Raw genomic sequence first — 13,935 nt, 5'->3', positions numbered from 1 at the left:
GTTTGTAGCCCCTGGAGGTGAACTGGAAAAAGGAAGTAGTAAATAGGTGTTTTAGAGAAGTTTAAAGAAGATGTCTGGAACACACTTGGGAAGGCAGTGTGGCGCAGCGGTAGAGTTGCTGCCTTACAGCGCCAGATGCCTGAGTTCGATCCTAACTAAAGGTGCTGTCTATACAGAGTTTTACGTTCTTGTGACCGTGTGGGTTTTCTCCAGGATCTCCGGTTTCCTCCCACACTCCAAAGACATACAGGTTTGTAGGTTAATTGGCTTGCTATAATTATAAATTGTCCCTTGTGTGAAGGACAGTGTTAGTGTATGGGGATCGCTGGTCGGCGCGGACACGGTGGGTCAAAGGGCCTGTTTGCATGCTGAACTAAACACAGCCGATTTCCATTGAGCATATGAAAATGCTTTATATATTAAATCTTTGCAATTAAAAAGGTCGACCATTTGATTCTCTTGACTTGATTATTATCTGATCTGATTGGATCGTGTACAAAACGTAGCTTCTCACTGTACCTTGATACACACAATAATAAACCTAAACAACTTTCTTCACTGTGTATTATACAACTTATTTTAGTGTCATCTGCAAACTTATGAATCATGCCTTGCATATTCTCAACCAAGTCGTTAATATAAGTAACAAACAGCAATGACAATAGACAATAGACAATAGGTGCAGGAGGAGGCCATTTGAGCCAGCACCGCCATTCAATGTGATCATGGCTGATCATTCTCAATCAGTACCCCATTCCTGCCTTCTCCCCATACCCCCTGACTCTGCTATCCTTAAGAGCTCTATCCAGCTCTCTCTTGAATGCATTCAGAGAATTGGCCTCCACTGCCTTCTGAGGCAGAGAATTCCATAGATTCACAACTCTCTGACTGAAAAAGTTTTTCCTCATCTCAGTTCTAAATGGCCTACCCCTTATTCTTAATCTGTGGCCCCTTGTTCTGGACTCCCCCAACATTAGGAACATGTTTCCTGCCTCTAACGTGTCCAACCCCTTAATAATCTTATACGTTTCGATAAGATCTCCAAAGCAAACCATTAGTTACAGGCCCCCAGATAAATAATAAATAACCTTCCAACACAGAATTGACTTAATGGTAGGAAGCAGAGGGAGGTCTGCTTTCCACCATGAAGCCAATTCTGTATCCTGTCAGCCAGCTCTCCCTGGATCCCATGTGATTTAACCTTCCAGAGTTGCCAACCAGACAGAACCTCATCCAAGGCCTTGCTGGTCCATCCTATGTTTATGGACCTGCCTTCATCAATCTTCTTCAAACAACTCAAATTTGTCTGACACAATCTCCCATGCACAAAACCATGCTGACTATCCCTAATCAACCCGAATCTTTCCAAATCTAAGTAAAGATGTTTATGTTTGCACAGAGTGTGGTAAATAAGATTGAAGGCGACATACATAACTAGTCGCATGATATCATGATCAAGCGTCAATATAAAAAGCTTAACGAAGGGAAAGCACTGACAACTCTGATAAAGGAGACAGGTAAGGATGCAGTATTGATCACAGATATCTTTACAACATTATACTGCCGAGGGTTCAAATATTGATGAGAATGGAGAAGCTGTATATTCCAGGAATACAGGTTGGAGGAGGATCTGACTTTGAGAAAGAGAACCTTCCTGCCCCAACTTTTTAATCCACAGAGGCTACTTTTGCAAGAAACAGGCTTCTGTAATTTAAGATGTGAAGGTAGCGTCTGTAATTTAAGATGTGAAGGTCAGCTGCCCGAAATTGCAGCCGATTATTGGAACAATTGTTCCGTCTTTGGATCCCTCTTTCTCTCATTCCCCCTCCTCACTCTGTCTCTCCCCCGCTCTCTACTTCCTTCTTGCCCCCTCCCCCTCTCTTTCTCCCCATCTCCACCCTCCTCCTCCCCACTCCCCCAACTTACTCTCCTCCCCATTCATCCTCTCCCTCCTCCTACCCCCCACTCCTCCCTCCCCTCTTCCTCTCCTCCCTTCTACCCCTTTCCCCCACTCCTTCCCCACTCCCCCTCCTCCACCCCGTGTTTCCACTTTGAAGCATCCGGCCTGTGAAAGGGTCCAATCCGGCCCGCGGGATGATCTGGGGTAAAAATGACGGCATCTCCCAGCGCCTGTGCAGCGGGCCCGGTATCCACGTGTGCGCAGTCGGGGCAGCAGTCGCACATGCACAGTTGGGGAAGGCTGAACACTGCCTTGTGTGTGGGTGAGTGGTGGGGCATCACCGCCGTGACGGGGCTTCGCCGCCTCGACGCCCCACTTCACCCCCTCGTGGTGACCAGCCAGCCTTCTTACTTACTTTTAATTGGTACAGAATCAAATCATCCAATACCAAGCGATTTGGATCGTGTTGCGAAATAGAAACATAGAAAATAGGTGCAGGAGTAGGCCATTCGGCCCTTCGAGCCTGCACCGCCATTCAATATGATCGTGGCTGATCATCCAACTCACCTGTACCTGCCTTCTCTCCATACCCTCTGATCCCTTTAGCCACAAGGGCCACATCTAACTCCCTCTTAAATATAGCCAATGAACTGGCCTCAACTACCTTCTGTGGCAGAGAATTCCACAGACTCACCACTCTCTGTATGAAGAAATGTTTTCTCATCTCGGTCCTAAAAGACTTCCCCCTTATCCTTAAGCTGTGACCCCTGGTTCTGGACTTCCCCAACATCGGGAACAATCTTCCCGCATCTAGCCTCTCCAACCCCTTAAGAATTTTATATGTTTCAATAAGATCCCCCCTCAGTTTTCTAAATTCCAGCGAGTATAAGCCTAGTCTATCCAGTCTTTCTTCATATGAAAGTCCTGCCATCCCAGAGATCAATCTGGTGAACCATCTCTGTACTCCCTCTAAGGCTAGAATGTTTTTCGTCAGATTAGGAGACCAAAACGGTACACAATACTCCAGGTGCAGTCTCAACAAGGCCCTGTACAACTGCAGCAGAACCTCCCTGCTCCTATACTCAAATCCTCTTGCTATGAATGCTAACATACCATTCGCTTTCTTCACTGCCTGCTGCACCTGCATGCCTACTGCATTCAAAAATGGATCGCGTTACAAAGCGTAAGACCGTGGATGAAAGTGATTTAGCTGGGATTGGATCTAATGAAAGTTCCAATGACGATCATATTTATGATGGACCTCGCGGTGATACACATTCAAGCAAAGTTGGGGAACAGTCCGATGTACCAGAAGCAGTACCGTTGTGTTCGTCTGCCAAGAAGAACGCTAAGTATGAACCCAAGTTTTCAGATGGGTGGCTTCATAACCCGCTGTTTTCATAGTGGCTACAGAAGAAGAGACAATGCTTGGAAGTTTGTACCGTTTTGTAGCATTTGTAAAGTGGACATCACAATGCGGGAAAAGTGCAATTATGAGACACAATGATTTGTACCAGCATCTGCAGTTATTTTCCTACACTACTTGAGTTTTTGTCATATATCCTTGGCAGACTCACTTCATCCAATAAACTCTTCCAGAGTGAGGTTCCTTTTCTGCATGTTCTCAAACATGAAGTTTCACAGTTGTTGGTGGGTCTTTCATCAGATTTTATGGAGCTGTCACATGTCAGAATGTGTGATCCCTTAAAACTCAATGTGAATGATGAAGAAACAAAGTCGACACCGACCATTGATCACGTGTTCCGACAAGTTATGCCACCATTCTGCTTTAGTTAAACATTTTGTTCAAGATGGGCGCGCCGTTGTGTTTGGCTGCCTGCCACTGTATGTTTTTGTTTTTTTTCCTAATCAGATGTGCAGCACTTTGGTCAACGTGGGTTGTTTTTAAATGTGCTATACAAATAAAATTGACTTGACTTGACTTACCACTATGTAAAGTGTACACTGGGATAAAGGCCTCAAGCACAATTCAAAGTATTAGTGGCAATGTTGGGACAAACCACCCAGACTATTACATTGTTCCAGAATCACTGCAAGCAGTTTCTCATGGAATGTGTGAAACAGCTTCAGCACAGATCCAGCAATCTTCAGGAACTGGATTTCCTGAGATGTCTAGACCCAGCAGCAGCATACAATCTGACTATACCATCCTTGGCACCATTGTACCAAAAACTGCCACACCTGGAGGAAGTTGCATCAGTTCAGGATGTTTACACTGAATGGAGGACACACTCCAAGCACCCCACTTTGAATAGCAGCTTGTCAGTACAGGAGTATTGGAGAGGAGTATTCACACAGAAAGATGCCTGTGGAAACCAAGTGCATCCAAATTTGAGCAAAATAATCAGTGTGTTGCTGTCATTTCCTTTCTCAAATGCTGCTGTTGAAAGGGGTTTCAGAAGAAAGGCCAACAGGAAGCTGCACAGTTGGATCCTTGTAAGGACATGCTCAAACTGCATGCAGATAATGCAGAGGCAGCTGAACTTTGCAGGAAATTCATGGCTGAGTTCTGCAAGTAAATTGGTAAGTTATGAAATGTATTATTTTTTCAGTTCATCTTTCATACCATCCAAAGTTAATTTCCCTGTACATGTACTGTGCGGTAGCTGCATGTTGCATAAAGTGTCTGAACCAAAGACCAGTAAAGAGACTGAAGAGAACATAGTCAATGACTCTTGTTGTATTGAGTTCTTTATGACACTGTATTCCAGGCACATGCTGCACTGAACACACAATATGCATACCATGCATATACTGCTGCATCATACATGTGCACTAGGCTGCATCATACTAGGCTGCATCATACATGTATGTGCACAGTGCAGAATGCCTTGACTGTACAAGTGAGTAACAGAAACAATAGACAATAGACAATAGGTGCAGGAGTAGGCCATTCAGCCCTTCGAGCCAGCACCGCCATTCAATGCGATCATGGCTGATCACTCTCAATCAGTACCCCATTCCTGCCTTCTCCCCATACCCCCTCACTCCGCTATCAAGAGCTCTATCCAGCTCTCTCTTGAAAGCATCCAACGAACTGGCCTCCACTGCCTTCTGAGGCAGAGAATTCCACACCTTCACCACTCTCTGACTGAAAAAGTTCTTCCTCATCAACAGGCAGATACGGTGTAGTTACATAGATCTGTTTTTCCTTGTTCTTCTTTGTTTTGTTAACGTGTGCTCGCGAAGGAAAAGCAACAAATAGCACGCAGGAAGCATTTATGAAAATTTTAGGAAATACCATCAAATTCCAGCCTAACATCGGTAGTGGGGAAAATGCTAGTCAGTTATTAAAGATGTGATACCATCACATTTGGAAAGTGGTGAAATCATCAGACAAAGTCAGCATGGATTTATGAAAGGCAAATCATGCCTGACGAATCTTATAGAATTTTTCGAGGATGTAACTAGTAGAGTGGATAAGGGAGAACCAGTCGATGTGTTATATCTGGACTTTCAGAAGGCCTTCGACAAGGTCCCACATAGGAGATTGGGGTACAAACTTAAAGCACACGGTATTGGGGGTTCAGTGTTGAGGTGGATAGAGAATTGGTTGGCGGACAGGAAGCAAAGAGTAGGAATAAACGGGTCCTTTTCGGAATGGCAGGCAGTGACTAGTGGGGTACCGCAAGGCTCAGTGCTGGGACCGCAGTTATTTACAATATATATTAATGATTTGGACGAGGGAATTGAATGCAACATCTCTAAGTTTGCGGATGACACGAAGCTGGGTGGCAGTGTTAGCTGCGAGGAGGATGCTAGGAGGCTGCAGAGTGACTTGGATAGATTAGGAGAGTGGGCAAATGCATGGCAGATGCAATATAATGTGGATAAATGTAAGGTTATCCACTTTGGCGGCAAGAACAGGAAAGCAGAGTATTACCTGAATGGTGGCCAATTAGGAAAAGGGGAGATGCAACGTGACCTAGGTGTCATGGTGCACCAGTCATTGAAAGCAAGCGTGCAGGTGCAGCAGGCAGTGAAGAAAGCGAATGGTATGTTAGCATTCATAGCAAGAGGATTTGAGTATAGGAGCAGGGAGGTTCTGCTGCAGTTGTAGTGAGTGCAGTGAGACCGCACCTGGAGTATTGTGTGCAGTTTTGGTCTCCTAATCTGAGGAAAGACGTTCTTGCCTTAGAGGGAGTACAGAGAAGGTTCACCAGATTGATCCCCGGGATGGCAGGACTTTCATATGAAGAAAGACTGGATAGACTCGGCTTGTACTCGCTGGAATTTAGAAGACTGAGGGGGGATCTTATAGAAACATATAAAATTCTTAAGGGGTTGGAGAGGCTAGATGCGGGAAGATTGTTCCCGATGTTGGGGAAGTCCAGAACAAGGGGTCACAGCTTAAGGATAAGGGGGAAGTCTTTTAGGACCGAGATGAGAAAACATTTCTTCACACAGAGAGTGGTGAATCTGTGGAATTCTCTGCCACAGAAGGTAGTTGAGGCCAGTTCATTGGCTATATTTAAGAGGGAGTTAGATGTGGCCCTTGTGGCTAAAGGGATCAGGGGGTATGGAGAGAAGGCAGGTACAGGTTACTGAGCTGGATGATCAGCCATGATCATATTGAATGGCAGTGCAGGCTCGAAGGGCCGAATGGCCTCCTCCTGCACCTATTTTCTATGTTTCTATGTTTCCAGGAAATTTGGGATTCTATTTAAGGACATTTTGTTTTTGAGGTGTGGAAGCACTGCCCCCACCTCCCCCCCCCCCCTCTCACCCCTTCTCCCACCCAGTCCCCCTTTCTTCCTCCACACTACCCCTCTCCACACTACCCCCCTCCACACTACCCCCTCCACTCTACCCCTCTCCACACTAGCCCCTCTCAACACTACCCCCTCCACACCACTACCCCTCTCCACACCACTACCCCCCTCCACACCACTACCCCCCTCCACACCACTACCCCCATCCACACCACTACCCCCCTCCACACCACTACCCCCCTCCATACTACCCCTCTCCACACTAACCCCTCCCCACTACCCCCCTCCATACTACCCCTCTCCCCACTACCCCCCTCCCCACTACCCCCCTCCATACTACCCCTCTCCACACTAACCCCTCCCCACTACCCCCCTCCATACTACCCCTCTCCCCACTACCCCCCTCCCCACTACCCCCTCCATACTACCCCTCTCCCCACTACCCCCCTCCCCACTACCCCCTCCATACTACCCCTCTCCACACTACCCCCCTCCCCACTACCCCCCTCCATACTACCCCTCTCCACACTACCCCCTCTACACTACCCCCCTCCACACCACTACCCCCTCCACACTACCCCCCTCCACACTACCCCCCTCCACACCACTACCCCTCTCCACACTACCCCCCCTCCACACTACCCCTCTCCACACCACTACCCCTCTCCACACTACCCCCCTCCACACTACCCTACCCCCTCCACACTACCCCCCTCCACACTACCCCCCTCCACACCACTACCCCTCTCCACACTACCCCCCCTCCACACTACCCCTCTCCACACCACTACCCCTCTCCACACTACCCCCCTCCACACTACCCCTCTCCACACCACTACCCCTCTCCACACTACCCCCCTCCACACTACCCCCTCCACTCCACTACCCCTCTCCACACTACCCCCCTCCACACTACCCCCCTCCACACCACTACCCCCCTCCACACTACCCCCCTCCACACCACTACCCCTCTCCACACCACTACCCCTCTCCACACCACTACCCCTCTCCACACCACTACCCCCTCCACACTACCCCCCTCCACACCACTACCCCTCTCCACACCACTACCCCTCTCCACACCACTACCCCCCTCCACACTACCCCCTCCACTCCACTACCCCTCTCCACACTACCCCTCTCCACACCACTACCCCCCTCCACACCACTACCCCCCTCCACACTACCCCCCTCCACACCACTACCCCTCTCCACACCACTACCCCTCTCCACACCACTACCCCCCTCCACTCCACTACCCCCCCCTCCACACCACTACCCCCCTCCACACCACTACCCCCCCCCCCTCCACACCACTACCCCCCTCCACACTACCCCCCTCCACACCACTACCCCCCCCCCCCTCCACACCACTACCCCCCCCCCTCCCCACTACCCCCCTCCACACCACTACCCCCCTCCACACTCCCCTGCTCTCCAGGTTTCTGGCTCCGTTTGCAGCGATGGAGTCACACACAGACAGATTCATCCCTCAACAACATTACACAGTGCTGGGTGAGATCACATCCCCTGCTGTCAGAGAACCATGCAATGCACAAAGTAAATAAAGTAGAGGTTGTTTAAATTACTATCACTACTTCCAACTAAACTTAGATCGCTCACAACAAACTTTGGGAAACTAATTGGAGCCGGTGGCCCCGCGGATCGCGTCTGCTGCAGCCGGTTACCTCTCGATAGGAGCCGGTGATCTCTCTCCGTGTCATTGCCGGGGTCTCCTGGATCAGCAGACCGGCGAGGCAGCGTGCAGCTGGGTGCAAAACATGGTCTGGTCCGGGGTGGCGGCCTCTGCAGCAGTGTGGGAGCAGAGCAGAGCAGAGCAGAGCCCAATGTCAGCACACACAGAGCACTCCTACTGCCAGTGCTCACTGTCTCCACCTACACAGAAAACACTGCCAGTGCTCACTGTCTCCACTAACACTGCCAGTGCTCACTGTCTCCACCAACAGAGGAAACACTGCCAGTGCTCACTGTCTCCACCAACAGAAACACTATCAGTGCTCACTGTCTCCACTAACACTGCCAGTGCTCACTGTCTCCACCAACGGAGGAAACACTGCCAGTGCTCACTGTCTCCACCAACAGAAACACTATCAGTGCTCACTGTCTCCACTAACACTGCCAGTGCTCACTGTCTCCACCAACAGGGGAAACACCGCCAGTGCTCACTGTCTCCCCCAACAGGGGCAGCACTGCCAGTGCTCACTGTCTCCACCAACAGAAACACTATCAGTGCTCACTGTCTCCACTAACACTGCCAGTGCTCACTGTCCCCACCAACAGGGGAAACACTGCCAGTGCTCACTGTCTCCACCAACAGAGGAAACACTGGCAGTGCTCACTGCCTCCACCAACAGAGGAAACACTGCCAGTGCTCACTGTCTCCCATCCCCTCAACAGGGGCAGCTCTGCCAGTGCTCACTGCCGCCACCAACAGGAGAAACACAGCCAGTGCTCACTGTCTCCCCCCAACAGGGGCAGCACTGCCAGTGCTCACTGTCTCCACCAACAGAGAAAACACTGCCAGTGCTCACTGTCTCCCACTCCCCCAACAGGGCAGCTCTGCCAGTGCTCACTGTCGCCACCAACAGGGGAAACACTGCCAGTGCTCACTGTCTCCCCCTAACAGGGGCAGCACTGCCAGTGCTCACTGTCTCCACCAACAGAGGAAACACTGCCAGTGATCCCTGTCTCCACTAACACTGCCAGTGCTCACTGTCTCCACCAACAGGGGAAACACTGCCAGTGCTCACTGTCTCCCCCCAACAGGGGCAGCACTGCCAGTGCTCACTGTCTCCACCAACAGAGGAAACATTGCCAGTGCTCACTGTCTCCCACTCCCCCAACAGGGGCAGCTCTGCCAGTGCTCACTGTCTCCACCAACAGGGGAAACACTGCCAGTGCTCACTCTCTCCACCAACAGAGGAAACACTATCAGTGCTCACTGTCTCCACTAACACTGCCAGTGCTCACTGTCTCCACCAACAGAGGAAACACTGCCAGTGCTCACTGTCTCCACCAACAGAAACACTATCAGTGCTCACTGTCTCCACTAACACTGCCAGTGCTCACTGTCTCCACCAACAGGGGAAACACTGCCAGTGCTCACTGTCTCCACCAACAGAGGAAACACTGGCAGTGCTCACTGTCTCCACCAACCGGGGAAACACTGTCAGTGCTCACTGTCTCCACCAACAGAGGAAACACTGCCAGTGCTCACTGTCTCCCATCCCCCCAACAGGGGCAGCTCTGCCAGTGCTCACTGCCGCCACCAACAGGAGAAACACTGCCAGTGCTCACTGTCTCCCCCCAACAGGGGCAGCACTGCCAGTGCTCACTGTCTCCACCAACAAAGGAAACACTGCCAGTGCTCACTGTCTCCCACTCCCCCAACAGGGCAGCTCTGCCAGTGCTCACTGTCGCCACCAACAGGGGAAACACTGCCAGTGCTCACTGTCTCACCCAACAGGGGCAGCACTGCCAGTGCTCACTGTCTCCACCAATAGAGGAAACACTGCCAGTGCTCACTGTCTCCACTAACACGGCCAGTGCTCACTGTCTCCACCAACAGGGGAAACACTGCCAGTGCTCACTGTCTCCCCCCAACAGGGGCAGCACTGCCAGTGCTCACTGTCCACCAACAGAGGAAACACTGCCAGTGCTCACTGTCTCCCACTCCCCCAACAGGGGCAGCTCTGCCAGTGCTCACTGTCTCCACCAACAGGGGAAACACTGCCAATGCTCACTCTCTCCACCAACAGAGGAAACACTATCAGTGCTCACTGTCTCCACTAACACTGCCAGTGCTCACTGTCTCCACCAACAGAGGAAACACTGCCAGTGCTCACTGTCTCCACCAACAGAAACACTATCAGTGCTCACTGTCTCCACTAACACTGCCAGTGCTCACTGTCTCCACCAACAGAGGAAACACTGCCAGTGCTCACTGTCTCCCATCCCCCCAACAGGGGCAGCTCTGCCAGTGCTCACTGCCGCCACCAACAGGGGAAACACTGCCAGTGCTCACTGTCTCCCCCCAACAGGGGCAGCACTGCCAGTGCTCACTGTCTCCACCAACAGAGGAAACACTGCCAGTGCTCACTGTCTCACACTCCCCCAACAGGGCAGCTCTGCCAGTGCTCACTGTCGCCACTAACAGGGGAAACACTGCCAGTGCTCACTGTCTCACCCCAACAGGGGCAGCACGGCCAGTGCTCACTGTCTCCACCAACAGAGGAAACACTGCCAGTGCTCACTGTCTCCACTAACATTGCCAGTGCTCACTGTCTCCCCCCAACAGAGACAGCACTGCCAGTGCTCACTGTCTCCACCAACAGAGGAAACACTGCCAGTGCTCACTCTCCCACTCACCCAACAGGGGCAGCTCTGCCAGTGCTCACTGTCTCCACCAACAGGGGAAACACTGCCAGTGCTCACTGTCTCCACCAACAGAGGAAACACTATCAGTGCTCACTGTCTCCACCACAGAGGAAACACTGCCAGTGCTCACTGTCTCCCCCCCCCCAACAGGGGCAGCACTGCCAGTGCCAACTGGGGTGGGAGGGGTGAAGGGGGTGGGGGAGGGGTGAAGGGGAGGAGGGAGTGCTGCACCATTGCAGGAGAGGTTTGGACCCAACGGGTCCACGTGGTCCAGTAATAACTTAAATTTGTGCAGAGTGTGTGTTTGAGCAATACAAGAAGGGAACTGCACAAAGGGGGGGGGGGGGGGGAGAGGAAATGGACAGAAACAGTACAAAATAATAAAAGTAGAGAAATTAAGCAGGGGGAAAACATTTTAAAATAAATATAACAAAAAAATGTGAGTTGATGGATGAGATATATTCTTCCTTTTTTTGGTATCATCACACATACTGTTCCCCTACAACACTGATTGCACTGCGAACCACACTTCAGTATAGGCAATTACAATGGAGTGGACCATCTTGCTCCTCTGGTATCTTTGGTTGAGACTCTCTGCCATTTTGACGATTCCAGGGCTGCCCTGCCTCGTTGTTGTCACAGAAGCTTAAGCCATTCATGCAATGGACCTGCACTGCACCTGTCAGGACCTGCACTTTTCCCGCATGTCCAAGCAGTCGGATTTCAGCATTTGGCTCTTGACACCCGACAAAATCCAGACTCATGTTCAACAACTTTCCTAGCATCTTTCCCACAATCTTTCTGTACAAATAAGGCTACTTCTGCAGGGGAATCGTGTGATCAGATGATAACTCTTCGACCTGAAGCGTGACTTCGTGTTTCTATTTCCACAAATGCTGCCCGAGTTACAGAATGCTCCCAGTTATTGTTGTTGTCGTCTTTTGGTGAACAAGGACAGAGAGTCTGAAGAAGGGTCTCGACCCGAAACATCACCCATTCCTTCTCTGCAGAGATGCTGCCTGTCCCGCTGAGTTACTCCAGCATTTTGTGTCTGTCTTTAGTTTAAACCAGCGTCTGCAGCAAAGTAGTCTGCAGCAAAGTAGTCTGCAGCAAAGATACTAGAGGAACAAGATAGACCACACGACCCTAAAAACCCTAGTATGTCATGGTGTAGCGACCATAGAGAATGGTCCGGGTCGTCGAACCCTCAGATTGGCCAGCGAGGTCACGTGTGAACGCGACCATGGGGATTGGTCCAGGGAGCGACATCGCTGATTGGCCAGCGTGGTCATGTGTGCTTTTGGCGCCCGAAATGTTCAGTTCGGCGAAGTCTTCGAAGAAGACAGTAAGTTTTTCATGGTTGTCCTTTACCTTGTTGTTTAACTCTGTATTCGAATATTGCGGCTGCAATAAACTTCTTCTACAACCAACAAGTTTTCGGACTCGCCATATTGGTGACCCCGACGTGATCTGGACGATCACCGACTATGCAGGGACACGACGCCTCGTTGTTGATTGCCGCGCCTGGCACACCGGAGTTAAGCGCGGTAAGCGTTCACCTTCCGTTGTTTTGGACACATTCACCGCAATCTTGGTTTGTCCACACCAAAGCTCAATTTCATATAAAGAAGATATCGGACGACTCGACGATGTATTACTACCTCGTCAGCGCTCTATCACCGGAGACGACCACACGCGTGATGCGGTTCATCGTTAATCCGCCTGCGGAAAGCAAGTACGAGGCCATGAAGAAAGTGTTACTGCGAACCTTCGGGTTTAATAGGCATGATTGCGCTGCAAGACTTCTGCACCTACCGGACCTCGGAGATCGACGGCCTTCCGTTCTCATGGCCGAAATGATGATGCTAGCCGGTGAGCATACCGAACAGGCATTATGTTCGAACAGGCATTCCAAGAGAAGCTTCCTGAGGATGTCCGACTGCTGCTCACGGATTGTTCTTTTAAGGACCCCGAAGCATATGCAGCGAAAGCGGATGCGCTCATAGCGGCTAAAAACAAGGCAAGCGGGTCGATCAACAAGGTCTCGACATCAGTGACCACGCCACAGCGACATCAAGATGGCGCCGCGTCTCCCGCCAGTTCTCCGAAAGCCCGCCAAAAAGATCCGCACAAGCGCGGCTGGTGCTATTATCACCTACGATGGGGTAACGAATCCCGCAACTGCCGCTCACCTTGTACCTTCGCGGGAAATGCCTCGGCCGATCGTACATAGGGGCAGTTACGATTGGCCAGAACCGACGCCTCTACGTCCACGATCAATTCACGGACACAGAATTTTTGGTGGACACGGGAGCCATCGTCAGTATAGTGCCGCCGACCGACCTCGAAACCAGAACGGGTAAGACAGGTCCCACCCTCATCGCGGTTAATGGCAGCCCCATTCGCACTTTCGGTATACAGAAGATGTCCCTTGTGTTAGTCCTCCGCACGTACGAATGGCCATTCATCATAGCAGACGTCAGACAAGCGATCCTGGGCGCAGATTTTCTCTGGGCTTTTTCACTGGTCCCTGATGTCCGTGGTAACGACCTCCGACCCTCCGCCGGCGAGGAGCCCGTCGCTCCGACAATCGCCTCCCCGCCCAGCCCTACTGTCCAGGCCGTCGTCGCGGCCCCTGACTCGTACGCTGAGATCCTGGCGGAGTTTCCAGAGCTGCTCATCCAACGTTTTGACACGCCTTCGGCCAAGCACGGCGTGGTCCATCACATCCGCACCGAGGGCCCTCCCGTTTTCGCTCGGGCCAGGAGACTACCGCCAGACAAACTGGTGGTGGCACGGGCGGAATTTAGGAAGATGGAGGAAATGGGAATTGTACGTCAGTCCGACAGCCCGTGGGCCTCGCCGTTGCATATGGTCTCCAAGGCATCTGGGGGGTGGAGACCA

General features: G+C 51.2%; 1 protein-coding gene across 1 annotated transcript in view; it reads right to left on the bottom strand.

The window, feature by feature from the left end:
* Window positions 1–8,500, bottom strand: part of pacc1 (proton activated chloride channel 1) — a 33,215-nt gene extending 24,715 nt beyond the window's left edge. Inside the window, exon 1 of the mRNA XM_078405775.1 lies at window positions 8,322–8,500. Coding sequence (XP_078261901.1) covers window positions 8,322–8,357 — 36 coding nt within the window. The 5' untranslated portion in view covers window positions 8,358–8,500. The remainder of the gene's footprint in view (window positions 1–8,321) is intronic.
* Between the last annotated feature and the right edge of the window lie 5,435 nt (window positions 8,501–13,935).

The sequence above is a fragment of the Rhinoraja longicauda genome, chromosome 9, assembly GCF_053455715.1.
Source record: "Rhinoraja longicauda isolate Sanriku21f chromosome 9, sRhiLon1.1, whole genome shotgun sequence".
Taxonomy (NCBI): Eukaryota; Metazoa; Chordata; class Chondrichthyes; order Rajiformes; family Arhynchobatidae; genus Rhinoraja; species Rhinoraja longicauda.
The sequence above is the reverse complement of the archived record's forward strand: the minus strand, read 5'-3'. Positions and strand labels throughout refer to the sequence as shown.